General features: G+C 40.9%; 1 protein-coding gene across 1 annotated transcript; it reads left to right on the top strand.

The window, feature by feature from the left end:
• The first annotated feature begins 1398 nt into the window (after positions 1–1398).
• On the top strand, positions 1399–19339 carry LOC131969204 (G-protein coupled receptor 22-like). The gene is made up of 2 exons (XM_059330382.1): positions 1399–1783; positions 15320–19339. Exon 2 carries the CDS (start codon positions 15431–15433, stop codon positions 16952–16954), a length of 1524 nt encoding a protein of 507 aa, XP_059186365.1. The 5' UTR covers positions 1399–1783; positions 15320–15430; the 3' UTR covers positions 16955–19339.
• Positions 19340–19742: the final 403 nt, after the last annotated feature.

Genomic DNA, 19742 nt, shown 5'->3' on the forward strand with positions numbered 1-19742 from the left:
CCAAATAATACCAACTGGTTTATCATTTGCTAATGTATTCAGGGACATGGGTGTTTAAAGTAATAAGGCAATGAATAATGGGATAATCAACAAAGTTTTGTTTTGCATTTGCATTGCATCCATTCAGTTACATCGCTCATGGATGCATGAACAATAGTTGCATACAATGCGAACACAACATGGTCATGGGCCATTTCTCTGTAAACTGAAATGAGTCCTGCTACATGCTGACAGTCTCATGTGCTCTGATCTACGGTTGTTGTGCTTCACAGTGTTCCTTCAGTGTGCAGACGTTCCAACTGAAAACATCCAACCATGCTGTTTGATAAGCTTGAAGTTTGAACTCAAAATGAGCTTCACAGCTAATTCTGCAAACAACAGCCACCTCTGAAGATTTTCATTCTTTATTTTCCATTTAAAATTGAAGCGGCAGAACCAGGTGCATCCGTAATTCTAAATGATTCCTCCTAAGAGAGTCTTTTAGTACAACTAAGCGCTAAAGAAGACATTTTTAGGCGACCAAACATTTAACATTCATGAGCTGAAAAACTGTCAAGGGGCCAATTTTTTCAGATGAAATTACACAGTACTCTGTGGCTGCAATTTGTCAATCACAAGATAGCCAAGCACTCAAAGAAACTGTGTTTTATTGTAGGGCAAAGCGACAATTCAATATGAAATGACTCTGAAAATATATATTATTTCTCTATAATCTCACTGTTATGTTCATGGTATGTTCATTTTGCACAAGTTCTTTTTTTAAGGAGAAAGTAATCAATACGTTTCATTTGCCAAGTTCACACAAGGCTATACATAAAATAGGCTTTATGGTTATTTTAAAGCTGTAGAATAAGTATTTATTTAATTGCGAGAAACATTTTACAGTGCGATATGTATCTTTATTGAGATATGAAATGACCTGGAACATTTTGGCTATATTGGCCAGCCCTTCCATCTGTTTTACTCTAAATAAGATCCTAATTTACAAAATGAAAAAAGTTCACCATGACTTCAATCATAAGGACCATGCCCTACAGCATACCCTGCTTTATCATCTGTTTAACTCTAAATTACTATCAGTTACAAAATAAACATCATGCTGTATTCAGGAAAACTTAAAACTAGAGATGGACACCATAAAATCAATAGGATCATATATACCAAAACAAAAATGTCAATGCTAAGTAGGATAATATTCTCATAGACTTCTATACAATTTAACTTATTTTTGCAACCAGTGGAGTCACTCCCTGTTGGTCATTAGAAAGAATGCAGGTTTAAAGCACTTCCACACTGGCTTCGCTTTTCAAACCAGGGGGATAAGCCAACTTCTTTGATACAGATGGTGCAAAAGGCTTTTTAAAGCTTCGCCACCATAGGCTATATGTAATTAATAATCTGAATATTCATATAGCCCAGAACAATGTTGGTCTGGGGCTTTCAAGTTCTATCTCAAAGAGCAGCATCACAAACGAGTTGAGCTCTAAACCTTTGATTTGAATGACCTCGACAGTAGATCCCTCCTCTCTCTTCCTTCAGTCTGTCAGTTGAATTCATCCTGACAGGAGGGTCCTCTGTGGATCCGGCAGCAGCCTGAGTTTTTTTTGCGGACAGTCCGTCTGTCCGTCAGTCCCACTGAGCTGTGCTGTTGTCAGTGGCCCCTGGTGGAGCTGTTGCTGCTGCTGAGCATGTGCTCGGCTGCTCCACAGGACAGAAGGGACGCTTCCCATCAACACACAGGTTGCGGGCATGGATCGCTGAGCGCACGGCTCCGACTCAAGAGGTAAGAGTGCAGTTTTGCTAAAGAATCTTGTGTTTTTGACTGCAATATCTGGTTTTCGGTGCAGCCGTGAAAACATTTAAGTGTAAAATTACGCAGCCGCTTGGCATGCAGTTGGCACGCAGCCAGGTATAGCATTCAGCCCAACACTAACTTAAACTGCCAATTAAATCATTTAGTATGACAGGAACGCGCACTTAAATCACACTAATTAAAACGCCTGTTTAACTTTTGCTTTAGTTGGACTTTTACGCAGCGGATTTGAACCAAAATTAAATATTTTCCTATAGATGTTGAACAAAATCTTTATAATCTTTGAACAGTGTGTTGGTAATGCATAAACTTTCTGTTTATTTGATGCGAGGATGGGCACCTGCATCCCTCCCGTGCAGTGCACAGCAGCACACCGCTCTGTGTGCTGTTTGGCACCCAGATCTCTACGAATTATCGATTGAGCAGAGGACTCTGGGTTTTATTAGAATCCACGGGCTGTATGTGGGAGTAGGTGCTTGACACAGTTACGGGCTCTGAGGCTGTGTATTTCTCCCACGCTCCCGAGGGAGTCCTCACTGCAGTCCGCTGGAAGCATCTCACCATGCATACTGTAGCTACATCAAAGCGTGGTTGTCTGTTTGGATGCTGTGCGTGTTTGCGATGTTTTGCATTTGTGTTTTGTTGTGTGTGCCAACAACCTAGGGGCCAAACACGTCTTAAAATATTTTTCAAATGCCTGAAACCTCGCGTAATCTATTCTCACTGGCGGTCAGGGTCCGCTGGTTGTTGAACTGTGGTTTTATCTCACTTTCCTCGGCTATTAGATTAGATCCAACTTTTTGCCATTGCACAGAGTACAGGTAGGCCTACCTACAGGGAATAATCACCTAAATACAACTTCAGTTAAAATAGTTAAATCTTAATTATTCACTCAAAGGAAGTAGGCCCTATACAGAGCATAAGCCACATTTAGGACTTGGCACTGGTCTGTTAAAACAGCTATTCAATTGTTATACCAGAAATGTTACTACAATTATGCACAGCAGGCATATCTTGAAGGAAAAAATTAGATTTTTTTAATGGGGTTGTAAGGGGTTCATACAGTGTATAACCTATAGTATGGCCGTGTAATGCTGTGGTCAGGGCAGCAGCGACATTTTAGCCGCCCAAATAAGTAAATAACAGTTAATATCAGAATATTTTCACAACTTTATCTTGCCACCATCCTCTTAAGGGCTCCCTGTGTGGAAACTGATGCCCCTTTATGCTCTTTTCAAAGTTACCAGACTCTATTAACAAAAACACGACTTATACCTCTCAGATCACAGGAGTTGCTGCTCTACCACTGCCTTCATTGTTGTTTTTTTGTGTGTTATTGTGTGACTTTCCTGTATCCAAAGTTACACAAATAACACAAACTAACTAACTGATTGAGACAGTGGTAGAGCAGTGACTCCCATGTCCTGCAAGGTAAAATTACTGTTTTTCTTAATGGAGTCTGGTGACTTTCATGTGAAGAACTTAACTTATTTTATCCAAGTGTGGTAATCAGGTTTAATGAACCAGTTCATCAGCAAATGAACTGTGAAGCAAATTTCCAAGAAGTAGCCTATCTGATTTCAGTTTATCAACTGCAATTTTATACTTTTATAAGGCTTTCTATTTGGCAAAAAACAAGCAGTTATTTGGTTCGTTTTTTTTCTTATTGTTTTATAGACCAAATGATTTAGCAAGAAAATACTTACATTTTTTAAGAACGATTAAATGAAATGATTGTTACATGTAGTGTTTCAGTATAAATGCTGGTGTTGTGTTTGGTAAAGCTTTTGGGGTTTGCAGGCCGATTAAAGCAAACAGTCCCTATTTGAGTTTTTATAGATGAGACAATATGCCACTCAGCATTTCAGAACTGCAATCTGCCCTCACAGAATCAAAATTGTCAGATTTATACTCTCATACAATCAACGTGCTGTATCATGCAGTTTCTCTCCCAAGCTGTTTATCACAAGCGACATCTTTATTTTTTACAGTTTTATTTCAAAGAACAAAATAACAAAAAAGAGAGATGTAAAAGACTTTAAAAGTGAAACTAAATACAGTAAGACACAGCAGGCGAGATGGGGAGTAACAGAGAAGGGAGGGTTGGTCGCAACGGTGTGGAGGTGGAAGAAAGTGAAGAGAAAAAGGGAGAAGTCTTGATGAAAGCATTTGGGTCTGAGCTGGTTCTCAGCCACGCTGTCCCTGTGTTCTGCTGTGGACAGCTTTGATTGTGAACATGAAGGCTGGAAACAGAATCCAGCTGAAGGCAGGAAGTGTGTCTGCGTGTGTGTCACACCATCATTTCTGCCTGGCTGTCGCAAGCCATGCCAGCTTACACTCAAACGGATAAATTGTCTTCTAATTGCCTCCTTCTGCTAAGTAACCACATCGTTTTTCACCAAGTGGTGTTCAGCATTTGTCAGCCGTCGGTTGCAACACACCTTTTCTCAGTCTCTATTTCTTCTTTCCCCCTACTTTTGTTTTCTCTGTTTCTTTGCCCAAGCTTAGGGTTGCAATGGCTGGCTATTTCAGGTCCATATTTCAGCTCAGCAATAAATAATTCAGCTAACAGGACAACAGAAAGGTCCTCGGTGAGAGCCTGGATGCTTTGCTCCAACCTGGATTGCCTGTCGTTTGGAGAGTCTGTCTGAATAATGGATTTGTGGTGTATTCTGGTCAATGTCTGGCAATAGGTGCACTCACTGTGTGTGCACGTTATCTCTCTCATTTCTCCTCAGCGGTCATTTAAACACAACCATACATTTAAGATGATGAGTCTCCTGGGAAGGTTTTCCTTGATTTTACTCTCCCTCATATTTTACCTTAAAACACTCTCTGTATTTCTCCATATTTGATGCTCGCTTTTTCCAGCTGCTCTTCAGCTCCATTACGAAATGAGACGAAATATGTATGGCTTGGACCAAAATGATTATTGGATTTCTGCATATAAAGTATAGCTGCAGCATCAACAACCATAATTAAGGGCTATAAACCCTGGGCAGAGGGTCAATAGATCAATCAGAATGAAGCTGACCTCTGACCCTGCTCACACCCTTGCTGTGTTAACAGCGCAGTTAGAGTTAAGGTGTGCAGACGCAGTATGTGTGTATTTCTTTGTGTAGATCATGAGACATACAGTATTGTACATAGAGCTGAATGGTTTTGGAAAACAAATCCACTTGATTCATGATTTATGATATTGGAGGGAATGATCTTTTGCATCATTATTCTCATTTTCATCGAAAAGTATATTAAAATGATCCTGGCGTGACTTTTTGCAAGGATCTGAAGATTTTGTCTTAACTCTGTATAACATTTGTAGACTGGGACATCTCTATAGCACCACAATACTCAAAAAAAAAAAACCTCAACCTTGCATGGCCAATCCAAAAAAATCTTGCGGATCGCTAAACTGGAAGTTAGCTGGCTTGACCAGCAAAAGTCTCTAGTGCACTTGCTCAATGGGCCCATAGATGCGTGAGATTGCAGTCATAATTTTCCATGGAAGTTAACTTCATACATCACTGAGCAACTTTCATAGGATTGAACAGTTCCGCTGCTTCTAACTCAGTATCCACTTCTCTTTATAGAGTGGTGCAGGGATGTATTTTTGTATGCCAACAGAAAGTTAACATCGCACTGGCTCCCTCGCTAACACATGCCCAGTCACTCACACACACAGACAAACACATACAGGCTTTGCGGTTGTGTGGTTGTTGACAGTTGGTGATGAAAGCTGGCACCACATATGTCACATGCCTCCAGATCAGCCAATAGCTAAATTAAATTGCAATAGCCGAGTTTCAACAGTAGAGAGACATCAATATGCATGTTTATAACACAATATGCAGAATTCAAATAGCATTAAAATGACAATATTTGAATCAATGAACAACACTAATAAACACGCATATATATCATTTTTTTCAGCTGAAAAGTGGTTTGGGGTTAAGTCACACTTTAATTAAGCCTCCAGAAAAACAAAACACCCAACACATCACAGTGTGATAGGCCCCTTATAAACACAGCAGGATGCACAGATTGTGGACACAACAACTCAGCACCCCTACAATTTATTGCGATCATAGAACAGCCGTGGAACAACACAACCTGGTGCTTAAAATCTCAAGTTTTAAGTGTGCAGTCGATCAAACCTTTTTAAGGCTGTAATGTCTGGTGCGTTACACTACCTACAAGCTATAATAGTATACTAAACACATATTCAACCTCAAGGACAAACATTAAAGTGAATTCTTAATCTTGGATGTACAAAGCAATCTCTACGTTAAGGGACAGTTCACCCCTGTCGTGAACTGGGTCACATGGTCTTCATCAGTGGATGGCTCAGTTGACATAGAGATGCATCTGCTGACATGAAGACCAAGTGATATAGTTGAAATCTCAAGAAAAGGCCAGCAAATGGACCTTGAGCTGGGATTGTTCTGTTGAACGACCATCGTTAATATGTGTGATCATTTCAGAATGTGCTGTTGCAGTCCCAGTAGGGCTTCACAAATAGGAATGAAATGGATTGTAAGCAGTAAATAACACTTTACATGATAATAGTCATTTTGAAAATGGCAAACATAATGTCACTTGTCCTCACATTTGAAGGTCGGAGTCATGTCTCAAAGAGTTGCTGTCTTAAAGGCAAGGACAAACAGCTGGAAGTCACATTCGGTTGGGAATTTTTTATTCAATTCATATTTGTTTTACATTTCATCTGCTGGCAGGGAAAATAATTTCTAACATTTACAACCCTGTAATCCACTCCAGTGCTGCTCAGGAGGAGACTTTGGTCCTCTTTGTATTCATCTGCAGCTACAAGACCACTTAGACTCAGCAGGTGTCCTGTTGTACAACCCTGTGTGTGGGTTTGTGCCGTGTGTGTGTGTGTGTGTGTGGGTTTGTGCTGTGTGTGTGTGTGTGTGTGTGTGTGTGTGTGGGCACGCGTGCATGCATCCGTGTGCGTGTGTGTGCTGAGGATGAGCTGTGGCCTCCAAGTGTTTTGCTCTGACATGACATTTTGTCTCCATCATGGCACGTTGACTGGAGAGAGCGCTCAAATAACAGCTTGATGTCTCAATAGGGAGTCTTTTCACACTCGTGCACACGTACACATGCTGGTGGGTGTTTATTGCATAGCGGGAGTGTATATGTTCTGTGTCCTCGCTCCAGCTTCAGCATTTCTGTTTTGTCTTCACTCACCCCCTCACACTGCAGAATGCTATCCTTTCTATTCTTGTGTACTGCTTTGTCCAAAGTGATGTCTCATTAGAATCAACATTCTGCCAGTGCTTTGTGCTGATAATATTTGAAGAAACTAAAGTGGACAAAATAATCCACTACACATTGTCATAGCAAGAGATTGAAGTTGCCTTTTTGGCACAAAAGAAATAATCAGACTTCGGCATGATAGACAGATGTTGTTCTTTCTTCTGTTGCAGTGATTATAAAATCTCCTGAAATTATCTTTGATTGGATTGCAGTCTCATTACAAATACATTAAATCAAATCTGATCAGTTAAATTATGAATATTCACTTTGTTCGGTTCTGCCACCACAGTGCAGTCTGACTCTCAACATGGCAGAAACTTCATACTTTCCCCACAGCGTCCCTCGGTTGAGTTGACGGTCTGATTAGATTTTCAGGCACCTTGCTGCATATCTTTGCATCTTAATGAAAAAAAACTGATTTACGTCAAGCTGTTATAAACCTGTGATGCTTATAGAGTTCATGTTAAGACAAGTTACGTGAAGAGAATATGCTGAAATGCATTTTGCTAAATGTGTTGATAGCTTAATGTGGTGAAAGAAATACCCAGATGTTTTACTTAAGTAAAAGTAGTAGCACCACAATGTAGAAATACGCTGTTGCAAGTACCAGTCCTGCATTCCCCTGTATCAGCAAACTTTAGAAGCAAAGCAATCTAAGTCAAGTCAAGTCTATTTTTATTTATATTGCCCAAAATCACAAATCACAGATTTGCCTCAAAGGGCTTTACAGACTGTACATGGTACGACACCCTCTGTCCTTCGACCCTCACACCGGCCAGGGACAAACTCCTCAAAAAACCTAACTTTACTGTAATTTACCAGGAAACATTGTAGTAGGGAATAAATAGTTGTTGTAAAGTGTAGTAGAGTGTAGTTGTAACAACTGTTGGAAGGATTTACATAAAATTTGTGACAGATTTGGAACTAAGAATGAATTGTAATCACTTCTGAAGTCACCTGACTTTTCATCTAGTGCCACCATTAGCAAAAATTCCTCTAATACTTTGGTTTACTGTTTGGTTTACTGTGCTAACATGATAAATTAAGATGGTGACATCATACCTTCTGAACATCAACATGTTAGCATGCTGACATTAGCATTTAGCTTCAAGCCCTGTTGTGGCTAATCACCATTTCACAGAGTTGCTAGCATGACTGTTACATTCATGTACATACATTGTACATAATATAACACATTACATTTAAAAATTAATTTTGAATTACATTCACCATACAGAGCCACTGAGAGCAATGGAGTAAACAAAGGAGTATAATAGCAAGCTTTATATATATATATATATATATATATATATATATATATATATATATATATATATATATATATATATATATACTTAACATATGATCCCTTACTAGTCCCCTTTTTCTGTACTCCTGTCTTCTCACTATATATCATTTTTGACAACCTGTTACATCAGCTTGTCTCATAGGAATAACAACACTATTTTCGCCGCCTTTTAATCTTTGTGCTGCAGCTCCTGGGGAATGCTGATGTGATCGCTGTTCAATTATACATGTTATACAGTCTTTTGACACATATTTTCTATCTTCCTACACGGAAGGGGAAAGGTTGTAGGGCATCACTTAAGATCTGTGGGGGAATTGGTGGTTTGTGAATTAAAAGGCTTTATGCACTGTTAAAGTTAAGAATTACCCATTTTATCAGATTAATCCATTTTTATTTCACATTTCCTCAACTTGCATTGATTTCTTACATTCTGTAGAATTATTTTCTACAATCCCCAGTTATAAATTGTTACGTTCAAGTGTGACTGTTTAGGTGAAGAATCAATGTTTGCTATTGGTGTTACAGTTTGTAAAGGATTTTTCCTTGTGTGGTTGTTGAAGATTATTGTACAAGAAGACACAAGGAAATAATAATCGCTGAAAAGGTTAAATATTCCACTTGATTATCCAGCCAAAAAGCAAATAAAACAGCCATTCATAAACAGGATAAAACATTGTAATTCTTTACATATAAATAGGGCTGAAATCCGATCAAACAAAAGACAGAGACTCTCTTCCCAAATGAATCAAAAACACAGGATTAGGGATTAGGACCCAGATGTGATGTCAAATGCTGTGCAGAATAAAAGTAATACATTTACATATTGCACATGGTATTGTATATAATTTAGCATTTAAAAGGTCTGGCATTAACTGTAGCTAGATATGCCCATGAATAACATTATTTTATTACAACCATAGGCTGTATGAGAGAAGTGGGCGTAACCACCTGTTGTAATGCTGTATTGAAGATTTTAAACTATAAATTGAGACCATAAACTCTTTAGGAAAATCTTTACTGAGGTATTAAATCAAATGAGAAATAGGGTCGTTTCTCAAAGACTTCTATACAAGTCTATACAAGGAAGTTTTTTTGCAACCAGTGGGGACGCCCCCTGCAGGCCATTAGAAAGAATGCAGGTTTAATGCACCTCAGCACTGGCTTTGCACCCAGAGGTTGCTGATTAGTAAAAGCACAAATGTCCTTTCATGGGAAGAAAACCAAGAAATAATACAACACATAACCCCCATAAAACCACAGGTCGTCTTTTTACACTCATTATTGGTGAGCTGAAGAGGCGCTGGTAGGAGGACTCTGTCAGGCCAGCTGTTTTGTTGTTTCCAGACTTTATGCTAAGCTAAGATAACCAGGCGCTGACTTAAACTTCCCAGTTACCACACAGACATGGTGGTGCCAATCTTGTGTCAGTGTTTGCCTCTCAGAAGGCTCTGAGTTAAGAATTTAATCAGTAAAATCATATGCCTCACATGACTTCCTGGTTCTCAGCATTATCACCTGATATTCAGTTTTCTATGAAGATGTCTCATTGCTCTCACATTCGACCTCATTACATTTTCAGAGGGTAACTGGAGAAGGTGTTGCTGTGACAGAGCGTCCAATGATTAAATGCAACCTCATTGATGTGACCTTTTCACGGTTCTCAGTATATTAGGGTTTCAGCGAGATTATTGCCTTCTGCAAAGTGAGAAAATGGTCACACACACACACTTGGTGCACTCCCTGGTGAGCGTCTTCCACTTGCAGCCGACATAATTAGGAAGCCATCTTAAGAAATGCACCTAGTTTCACTCTCTCTGGCCTTTGGCTTACTATTTCTGATTTTATCTGGATTTGGAAAGAAAAAAAAGCACTTTATGAGACCTTAACTGAACCCTCCATGAGAGAAAACACTTATACACTTACTATATTCAAGTTGTTCAAAGAGCGAAAAATTCTTAACCAGCTTCTGGATAAAGAAGAGTGTGAAATTGCTATATCTGGTGAGACATGAGGCACTTTGGGTCAAAGCAGGGTCATATTGATTGAAGTGATCACACTTGTGCTTCACATAGATGCCCTTTGCAACCATTTAATTCACCAAGACTACAAACAGAAAAGCAATGTAACTGAATTGTTTCATGCTTAAAACATAAAATCACACCAAAATAGAGTAAACAACCTCAGCTCAGTCAAACCATAAATACATATTTTACAGGAAAGCCTATGTATAATATAGAGCTCCAGTCTCCATCAGCTGCTGTGCCATTCTATGACCAGATTGCTTTTTTTCCGCCACAGTTTTAAAACTGGCAATATCTGTCCACCTTTCCTGTGCGAAGCATCTATCCGATGCAGTCATCATGCTTTTCACTCAGGCAATCATGAATAGTCTTCTGGGACAGAAGTGGTCTGCTGGGTACTGGAGGCAGCCAGGAAACCAGCAGCAGTTATGGTGATGTGAGAGTTTAGAGTGGAAAAAAGAGCTGCCACCTCTGCACCCTGGGACATCTTGTTTACCAGTGCTCCTGGCTCACCTTTCTTCTCTACTTCCTTCCCTGTTATTGCCTGTAATCTGTCTCAGCTCTACAATGGACATTTCAGATGTAATTCCAGGTGATCAATGCCCTCTTTTAAATAAGAATCTACTACTTTGCTACGCTTCCATTACCAAACCCCCAACCCTCGCCCTCCTTTATCTTCACTCTCTCCCAATTCCAGCCCTCTGGTGGCAATCAGACAGTCTGCTCACGAACAGACCAGCTGGAAACCTGCAACATGAGTCAAGCAAAGTGGCTGCAGAAGCCGCATTCATGCACACCTTCAATTCTTCACTGGCTGTTTTTTCCCTTTACAATCCCTCCATCTCTCCTTTCATGTCTCCTTACATCCCCATGAGATATCTCTTACTGTTTTAAACTTAAATGGGCTGTACACTACATTTAGAACATTAATAGCATTAAACTACTATTTTCTCCATAAAGATCAAGTGGAGAATGAAGCCATGCTCCCTCACTGTGTGTTTTAATCCAAGCTTTTCTGTTCTTTGTTGAATACAAACAACAAATTGCCAGTCCAGCTGTGCACGTATGTTAGTTGCTCTGCACTGTTTTCATACGGCAGTAACTGGTTCCCCTTCAGGTTACACTGTCATGGTGCCAAAGCCTTTTTGTGAAACACCAAAGCCAAATTAATGTAAAATCAATGGGGAGAGCATCAAAATTTTCACACATCTAATGGTTGTCTTTGGTCCCCGGTGGACTTCTTTAGCAAGTTTTTTTTTTTTGGGGGGGGGGGGGGGGGGGGGGGTTGTTTATCAAATAAATGTTATAGCTTTTCCAAACTTTTGTTCACAGAAAACTTCCTGACGCTACATATTTCTTATTAAAAAAGTAAAATTTTCTTGAAAACGCCCACAAATATGTGCTCTTAAGTCTTCCACAAACTTAGGGGAATTTGACTGTAAGCTCTGTCCACACTGACACAAAAAGTTGTTAGGTTAGCTGGGTGTGAGCCCAGTTATAAGCCCCATTTCTGCCTATGCAATATTAATATAACAAACTACATATAATTTCATGTTTACTTTTTAATTACTAAATGATACCAGAGTCAAAAGATGATACATAGGTTTATCAGCATTAATGTACTTGGTATAAAAGCTGCAATTTATAATTAAAATAAATCAAAGCAATCAAATAAAACAAATAAGTTAACATTTTGCTACAATGTTTGTGTCTTGCTCATAATTCTTAAAATAGTTTAAAGAAGAGTGGCCATGGTCTCAGGGGATGATTTCCATTTCCTCCCCATCCTGCTGTTTACAATGCCCAGGGAGAAGAGGAACACATGAAAGTCAACAGGCAGTGCACTAGTTATTTATTATTATGTTTTGTAGTTGAGAGACGTCTTAACTCTACCTTCTTTCTCTTTGTCACTAGAATGGCGTCATCAAAGAGCTTAGTGTCAAACACTTCAATACTACGGCACCGGTGTACTCAATTATCTTTACTCTTATAGTGTGGTTGCCGTGGCAACAGAAACTGTGAGAACGAGCCCATCACCCAACCTCATGCGTTGTTGGCGGCAGTTGAGAGTTGATCTGTTGTGTGGTTTGTTTCCTGCGCTTTGACTCTTCAACACGTTTTAAATACTTGCAGCTTTGATTTTCAGCTCTAAGAGGAAGGAAAAGTGTGATTTTAATCATTCAATCGATTTCCCGCAGGTGCAATCAGTGGCTACCCTCCAATCAGCTGTGTTTTGCACACTGCCTTAATCATGTGGTTGACAATACAACAGTGAGATACAATCTGTGTGCATAGCAGTACCAACAAGCTGTGTAACAGAAAAGCACAACAAAAGTCATCAGTGACCCGTGAGCTGGAGCACTGAACAGCGGCGCACATGTCATTTATTATGTTACCGAAGAAAGCATGTGATCATGTTTGTTTGTTCATGTTAGTGTATTATGGATAAAGCTAGAGTCTTAAGGTGATAGTTAGTAGTTTGAAGTAGCAATGATAGTTTGGGGTTTTATGGAGAGATATGTGATGTAAACATTTCTTGATCAATAACTTTTGCTACAGTGAGTTTGTTGGTCAACCAATGGAGACATTGGACACACAGTATGTGCTAGGCAGACAGATAAGCAAATCATTACTGCGTGTCATGGTTCTCACCATAATGCAAAGTATTATCTCTGTCTACTGTGAAGTAAATAGTAAGAGTGGATGTAGTCACCTGACGTCACCCATTGTTTTGTCTTTTGCAACCGGTAGAACGGATCGCCCAGGCCGAAATTATGCTACATCAACACTATCGCTAGCTAGCTAGTTAGCTTAATAGATGCGCCCTAAAGCATGCCTTGCTTTATCTTCTATTTTACTCTAAATTGTACCATAATTACAAAATGAACACCAGGCTGACTAAAGAAGACTTAAAAACTATTAAGTGAGAAGCATCATGCTCCTCATTAATAATGCTTTTACTTAAGTAAAATTTCATAAAGGTAACAGTACTTTTACTTGAGTAGATTTTTTGGTACTCTTTCCGCCCCTGCTCATTATAAACATTCTCAGTGTTATAACTGTAACTACAAAATTTCCTCTGGGGAAATTCTGAAAGGGCCACGGGGGCTACTGCCGGTGTGTGTGTGTGTGTGTGTGTGTGTGTGTGTGTGTGTGTGTGTGTGTGTGTGTGTGTGTGTGTGTGTGTGTGTGTGTGTGTGTGTGTGTGTGAAGACAGCAACCTGACGGTGAAGAAGAATTTTCCTACGTTTCTATGTTATTTCTGTAGAGTGGAATTTTTTAGTGCAGTTTTTACATTTTTTCTCTCCCTCTACACTCTGAGCGATGATGTCACACACTCTGACACAAACATTCCATGCAATACACACCCATTATAATCTCAGAATTTCTCCAAAAATGATCATGGTCATTGAACAGGGATTGATAAAAAGCTATATGACCTATCGAAACGTGGATTAATACACCAATACACAAGACTTGTCTCTACTGTTTAAAGTTTAAATGGAGTCTCTAGGTGAAATTATGCCGGAGAAGTAGACTTTTGAAAATCCCCAATTATTGTTCTTTTTCACCCTTTTTTTTTCGGCCGTCCCATTCACTCGCAAAATTGTGCGCAGTTTTCGTTGCAAAAAATTCGGATTCCATAGAGAAAAGTAATAGCACACCGATCCCGATCAAACCGCATGTTTTGATATATAATTTGTCCTGCAACTCAAAGAGTAGCGGGACGAAACTGTATCCGGAAGAGGAAGAAGAAAAAATCCAGAGTATAACAATAGTGCTCAGGGCTATTGCTGTAGGGGCCAGTGCTCTGTGCGATCTCCCCGTGGCCCTATAAATAAACCTCTACAGCAAAATTAAATATTTTCTTTAAAAAATGCCATTGGATTTGAGGGAATTAGGCCTGCACTCAGTGAACAGTCCTTTAAGTTGTGGGAGCGCTGGCATGTACAGTAGCTCCCTTAAAACCATGTTAACATTTTTGTTTGTGTTCATATTAAACAAATGAGATACATGTTAGTTAGTAATCTTCAGAAGTGCTGGTGGACACATTTTTTAACTTTAGACAGAGCCACCTGTTTCACCCTGCTTCCACTCCTTGTGGTAGCTAGGCTAAACACCGCCTGACTCCAGCTGTAAACATATTTCCCAAAATGCAGAGAAATTCTGTTCATGTGTACAATGTACTTCAGTAAATGAGATATTTTGGTGGGTTTAACAAGTTAAACCCACTATTCATGCACTATTCATAAACTTCCTTCCACAGTATATTTTTAGTGAATTAACTCAATATTGTAAGTGGTCGTAGTTTGGTCCAAACCTTCCAACACTTAATATAATAAATATACTCCTCTGGCAGTAGAGGTATTTTAAGTAAAACCTGTTCTGCTACAGCTTGCAGACGAGAGATCATAACCAATTTAGTGTAAGTTGCTGAATGTGTTATTTTTGCAGATCCACTGAGAGGGCAGCTGATTGGTCTGATTACTTATCTTCATTCAAACGGCCGTTCCCCTGAGCCTCCAGTACACATTAGTGATGGCCTATTGTGGCAGCCTGCGGTTCTGACAGCTTGTGAGCCTGTCTCAGGCTGTGGCTGAGCCAAAATGGTAATCAGAGATTCTGATAGGAGACAGATTGAAGGCGGGGCTGATGCATAATGCAGCACCTGTTCAATCTGCAGACGCCAGATGATATATCCATATTTATAGCGATCAATCGATAGATAGATAGATAGATAGATAGATAGATAGATAGATAGATAGATAGATAGATAGATAGATATTACTTTTCTATTCAAAGTATTGGTCTGACATTCTTTGAGTGAGAAAATGTGTTTTGATTTTCACCTCCACAGTTCATTTCTCATCTGTCTGGATTGTGTTTCTGTCTTCCCAGCGCTGTCACCAAGCTGTTATTCATCCCTGCGTCATGGAGGCTCAGCCTGGTGCATCATGGGAGCTCATCAACGGTGTGACAGATACAATATATGAGGGCTGAGAGGTCGCCATGGAGACTGACAGCTACACCTCAGGCCCAGCCACCACTGACTGGGCTGGGCCGGTGGCCGGCCTGGAGGGAGTGCTTCAGGAGCAGGGAGGAGGGGGTCTCCCCAGCAGCCCGGCGTCCTGGTACACGCCTTACTCGATGGGCTTCCAGGTGTCGCTCACCGCCTTCCTTATGCTGGAGCTGGTGTTGGGTTTCAGCAGCAACCTGACGGTGCTGGTGCTCTACTGCTCTCAATCCAATTTAGTGGACTCGGTGAGCAATATGGTGACGGTGAATCTGCATGTGCTGGATGTGGCGGTGTGTGTGCTGTGTCTACCCCTCACTCTGGTGGTTGTGCTGCTGCCGCCAGGACCCAACCTGGCGCTGCTCTGCTGCTTCCATGAGGCCTGTGTCACCTTTGCCAGCATAGCCACAGCCATCAACATCCTGGTCATCAGCTTGGACCGATATGACATCTCAGTGCGGCCGGCCAATCGGCTGCTGACCACACGTAGAGCAACGCTGCTCCTGGCTGCTGTTTGGGTCACCTCGGTAGCTGTGTTTTTTATCCCATTCTTGGAGGTGCAGTGGTCCAGTGGAGATGGAGCAGAGGAGAGAGGGCAGGTGACACCCTTGTCGTTGTCCTCACATGGTATCAGCGCCACCGTGGTGCCAGCGTGGCGTAACCAGACACTGCTGTGTGTTGGCGGGCAAGGCTACCACACAGGCCTGGGTATGTATTACCATCTTATCCTGCAGGTACCCATTTTCTTCACCACAGTGGCAGTCATGCTGTTCACCTACTCCAGAATACTGCGGGCTTTAAACATTCGCATTGGCTCCCACATGAAGAAGGGCCAGCGGTTTAGGGGGCACCCCAAGAGACCGAAAAAAAAGACGATGCTCAGGATGAAGGATGGCGGGGAGGTGGGAGGGGAGCATTGCACCACAGATGGTACCAAACAGCTCAGCCACCCTCCCCTCATCCCTTCCCCGTCCCCCACCCCCACAGCTACCTCCCCCCCTGCCCTGTCCTCTACCGCCCCGCTCGTCACCTCTGACACAGGCGCTGCAACCGCCATGCCCACCACCATGGGTGTCCAGGCATCTGTGTCGGCCATTATTGCCCTGAGGCGGGCAGTGCGGCGACACAGGGATCGTCGAGAGCGACAGAGGCGGGTGTTCAAGATGTCCCTCATCATTATCACCACCTTCCTGTGCTGTTGGGCTCCCCTCTCTGTGACCAACGTGCTGATTCTAGGCATAGGCCCCAGTGACGCCTTGGTCAGCCTACGGCTCTGGTTCTTAGCTTTGGCCTATGGCACCACCGTGTCCCACCCTCTGCTCTACGCCTTCACCCGACAGAAGCTACGCCGTGCCCTCCGTGCTAAGGTTAAGAAGAGGGTGGTGTCCCTGCTGCAGGTAGACCCTTCACCAGGGGGCACCGTCATACACAACTCCTGGGTGGAGAACAGAAAAACCAGCCGGCAGGTGCGGCTAGAAGCAAGCGAAGGCACTGACCGCTGCCTGGCAGAGGTCCTGTGAGACTTACTGACTGAGTGTAATTAAAAACCAGAATTGAGTCACAGGTGTGTTCAATAATGAAACTCACTGGTGCGTGAAGCCAGTGTAAGAAATGTGAAAAACACATTTCCACCTCTGGGAGATGATTTAATGTAACCACCAGCAGCAAGCTCATGCTATACACAGCTAACGTTCACCTCAGGCAGCAGTGAGAGCAGGATGCAGTCGACACTGTGGTGCACACAGCCTCTGAAGAAATCAGACAACAGCAAACACACAAGTGTATATAATTTGCACTCTGTCAAAGTCTGTTTTCATATGGAGTTGTATGATAGCGTTAGTTATATGAGCGTTACAGTGGTGCTTACCTAACTGCTCCAAAGAATGTGTTTAGCCAGCAGATGATCTGATCTGCCACCCACACAAATGCTCCAAGGCAGCTTTAAAAACATGTTAATAGACTTTTAACAAAATAATACTCACAAAACTCTTTGAATGTATTTAATATTGTCTCTGCCTTAATTTTGCTCTGATGTATATTCTGAACTAAAAGTTGGATATTTAAAAGCAAGCCCAGTAATGATATGATGATGGGATGTAAATGGTCAGGGTTTAGGAAGGGAACAAGTCGGAGAATAATTAAAGGCTAGTCTGAAATATTAAATGCAGTTTTGCTTTATCTTAAGTAGTTATTAAACGGTCAATGTTACAGTGTTTAAAAACTCTTTCATATAAATGCATCTCTTTTTCTCCCAAGTTTGTATCAAATGGTGCAATGTCTTATTGATGTTTATTGTGTACTGCTTGGAGAAGGTAAGCACATTAATTAGTTTGTCAAATTCAAATTTTGGGAAACTGGATTCTTGCAGAGATTTAGATAAGGTGATAGATTTCACTCTGGAATGCGTTGTGAAGCTACAGCTAACAGTTAGTTAGCTGAGTTATCAGCTAGCACTATCTAGCTTGCTTGGTTGGTTGGTTGGTTGGTTGGTTAGCAAAATGCAAAAATGAACAGTCAGCAAACTCCTTAGAATGTCCTGTAGTACAGCTGATGAAGACATTTTTAGGCAACCAAAAGGTTTCTATTAACTTTCATGCACTGAAAGGGTTTGAAAGTTTAAGACAAAAACACAGAAATGTGCTGTGAAGCTGCTTCTCAATCACAAGGTAGCCCCAACCTAAAGCATGCCCTGCTTTATTGTCTATTTTACTCTAATTGGGAACATAATTTACAAAATTAGCATCATGCTGTACTGAAGAAGCCTTAAACTAGCGGATGGGAACATAAAGACATTGGGGAAATGTTTCCTGAGGTAATAAATCAAGGGAGAACCAGGGTAAGGTTTTCTCATAGACTTCTACAGAACTGGACTTCTTTGCAGCCAGGTGCTGGTTTGAGGCACTTCTGCATTGACCTCACTTTTTAGCCCAGGAGGTTGCTGCTTGGTTTTAAGTCTTTATACCAAGCTAAGCTAAGATAACCAGCAGCTGACTAACTTCATATTCAGTGTACAGACATAAGAACGCTATGAAACTTGTCATCAAACTCTCACCAAGACAGCAAATAAGCCGCTTTCCCCAAACTAGTCCTTTGAATATTACAACAAAAAAGAATTTTATTGTTTATTAAATGTTGACATAATTATGGGTAAGGTCAGCTGGCCGTGCTACAATAGCTAGCTCGGATGACACTGTAAAATGGAAAGGACAAAATAACAGGAAAACCACTCAATATAATGCAGTCCAGTACATCCCCAAAAACTACAATCTCAAAGAGTTTAATCAGCACCTCTATGACATATTGTCAACAAAAACTGAATATACACAGCCTTAAGAAAAAGAGTATTCATTGCAGGTCTATTTATTTGGATTGCATTATATTTCAGGTGTCCCTGTGGTTTAGTCCTATTTTGAATTAACATCCATGTACATGTTGTAAATACTGACCAGATTAAATTGATTTCATGCAAGATCCACAGTACAAGTCACTTGGTCTGTATGTGATTTCAGACTGACTTTTCTAGATTTAGAGGAGTGTTTCAGTTGCAGCTGGTTGTCCAAACATGTGGTCCCATGGGTCAACTCAACCTTAGTGTCCAGCAAACACAAGAGAGTAACTGTCACTGCAGCCGAGCGCTGACAGATCGTGGGATTATTAATAGTGTTTCCTGTTGACTTTGTTCTACCTGCTTGTGTGTTCACCGCTCTGACGCTGTACTCACACTGGGACACACACGATTGATGTGTTCTTGAATGTAAACACATGAAATGAATATATATTATACTGTATGTACACCAAGAATATGCTATCTTTATAGGTTTTCTTCATGGTGTTGTTTTTTTGTGAATGTATCACCATGCAATGTTGAATTATATCAATAAATATAAAAAATACTGAGCTCTGGATTTGCTGCCTTTGTCTTCTTCTCATGTCTGTATGAATTCATGTCTACTATCTGTTTGTTCAGTGACTAAGAGGTACTGTACTGAGAAAAATCCAAAGTATAAACCACATTTATGTCTAAAAGCCTTTAGCTTCGGGTGTAGCTGTGATGGATTTTTCCCTCCATTTGACTTAAGGGAAAACCTGCTGTGATGGGAACACCATGAGGACAATGTACACCACTGTCCATATAGCTCACATGTTTATTCCCTTGGCAACAGAAGGGACATGCAGTGATATACTGCTGCTAAAGAACACCAAGTCCTCCAGGACACAAGCATACATTGTTGCAATAAATAAACATTTAACATTTATTGTGGGTCTTTGTGGTCTGTGGTGAAAAAGGACTGCATGTTGCATATGATA

The sequence above is a fragment of the Centropristis striata genome, chromosome 3 (assembly GCF_030273125.1).
Source record: "Centropristis striata isolate RG_2023a ecotype Rhode Island chromosome 3, C.striata_1.0, whole genome shotgun sequence".
Taxonomy (NCBI): Eukaryota; Metazoa; Chordata; class Actinopteri; order Perciformes; family Serranidae; genus Centropristis; species Centropristis striata.

Coding starts and splice junctions, on each gene's coding strand:
- LOC131969204 (XM_059330382.1), top strand. CDS start 15,431: ATGGAGACTGACAGCTACACCTCAGGCCCAGCCACCACTGACTGGGCT.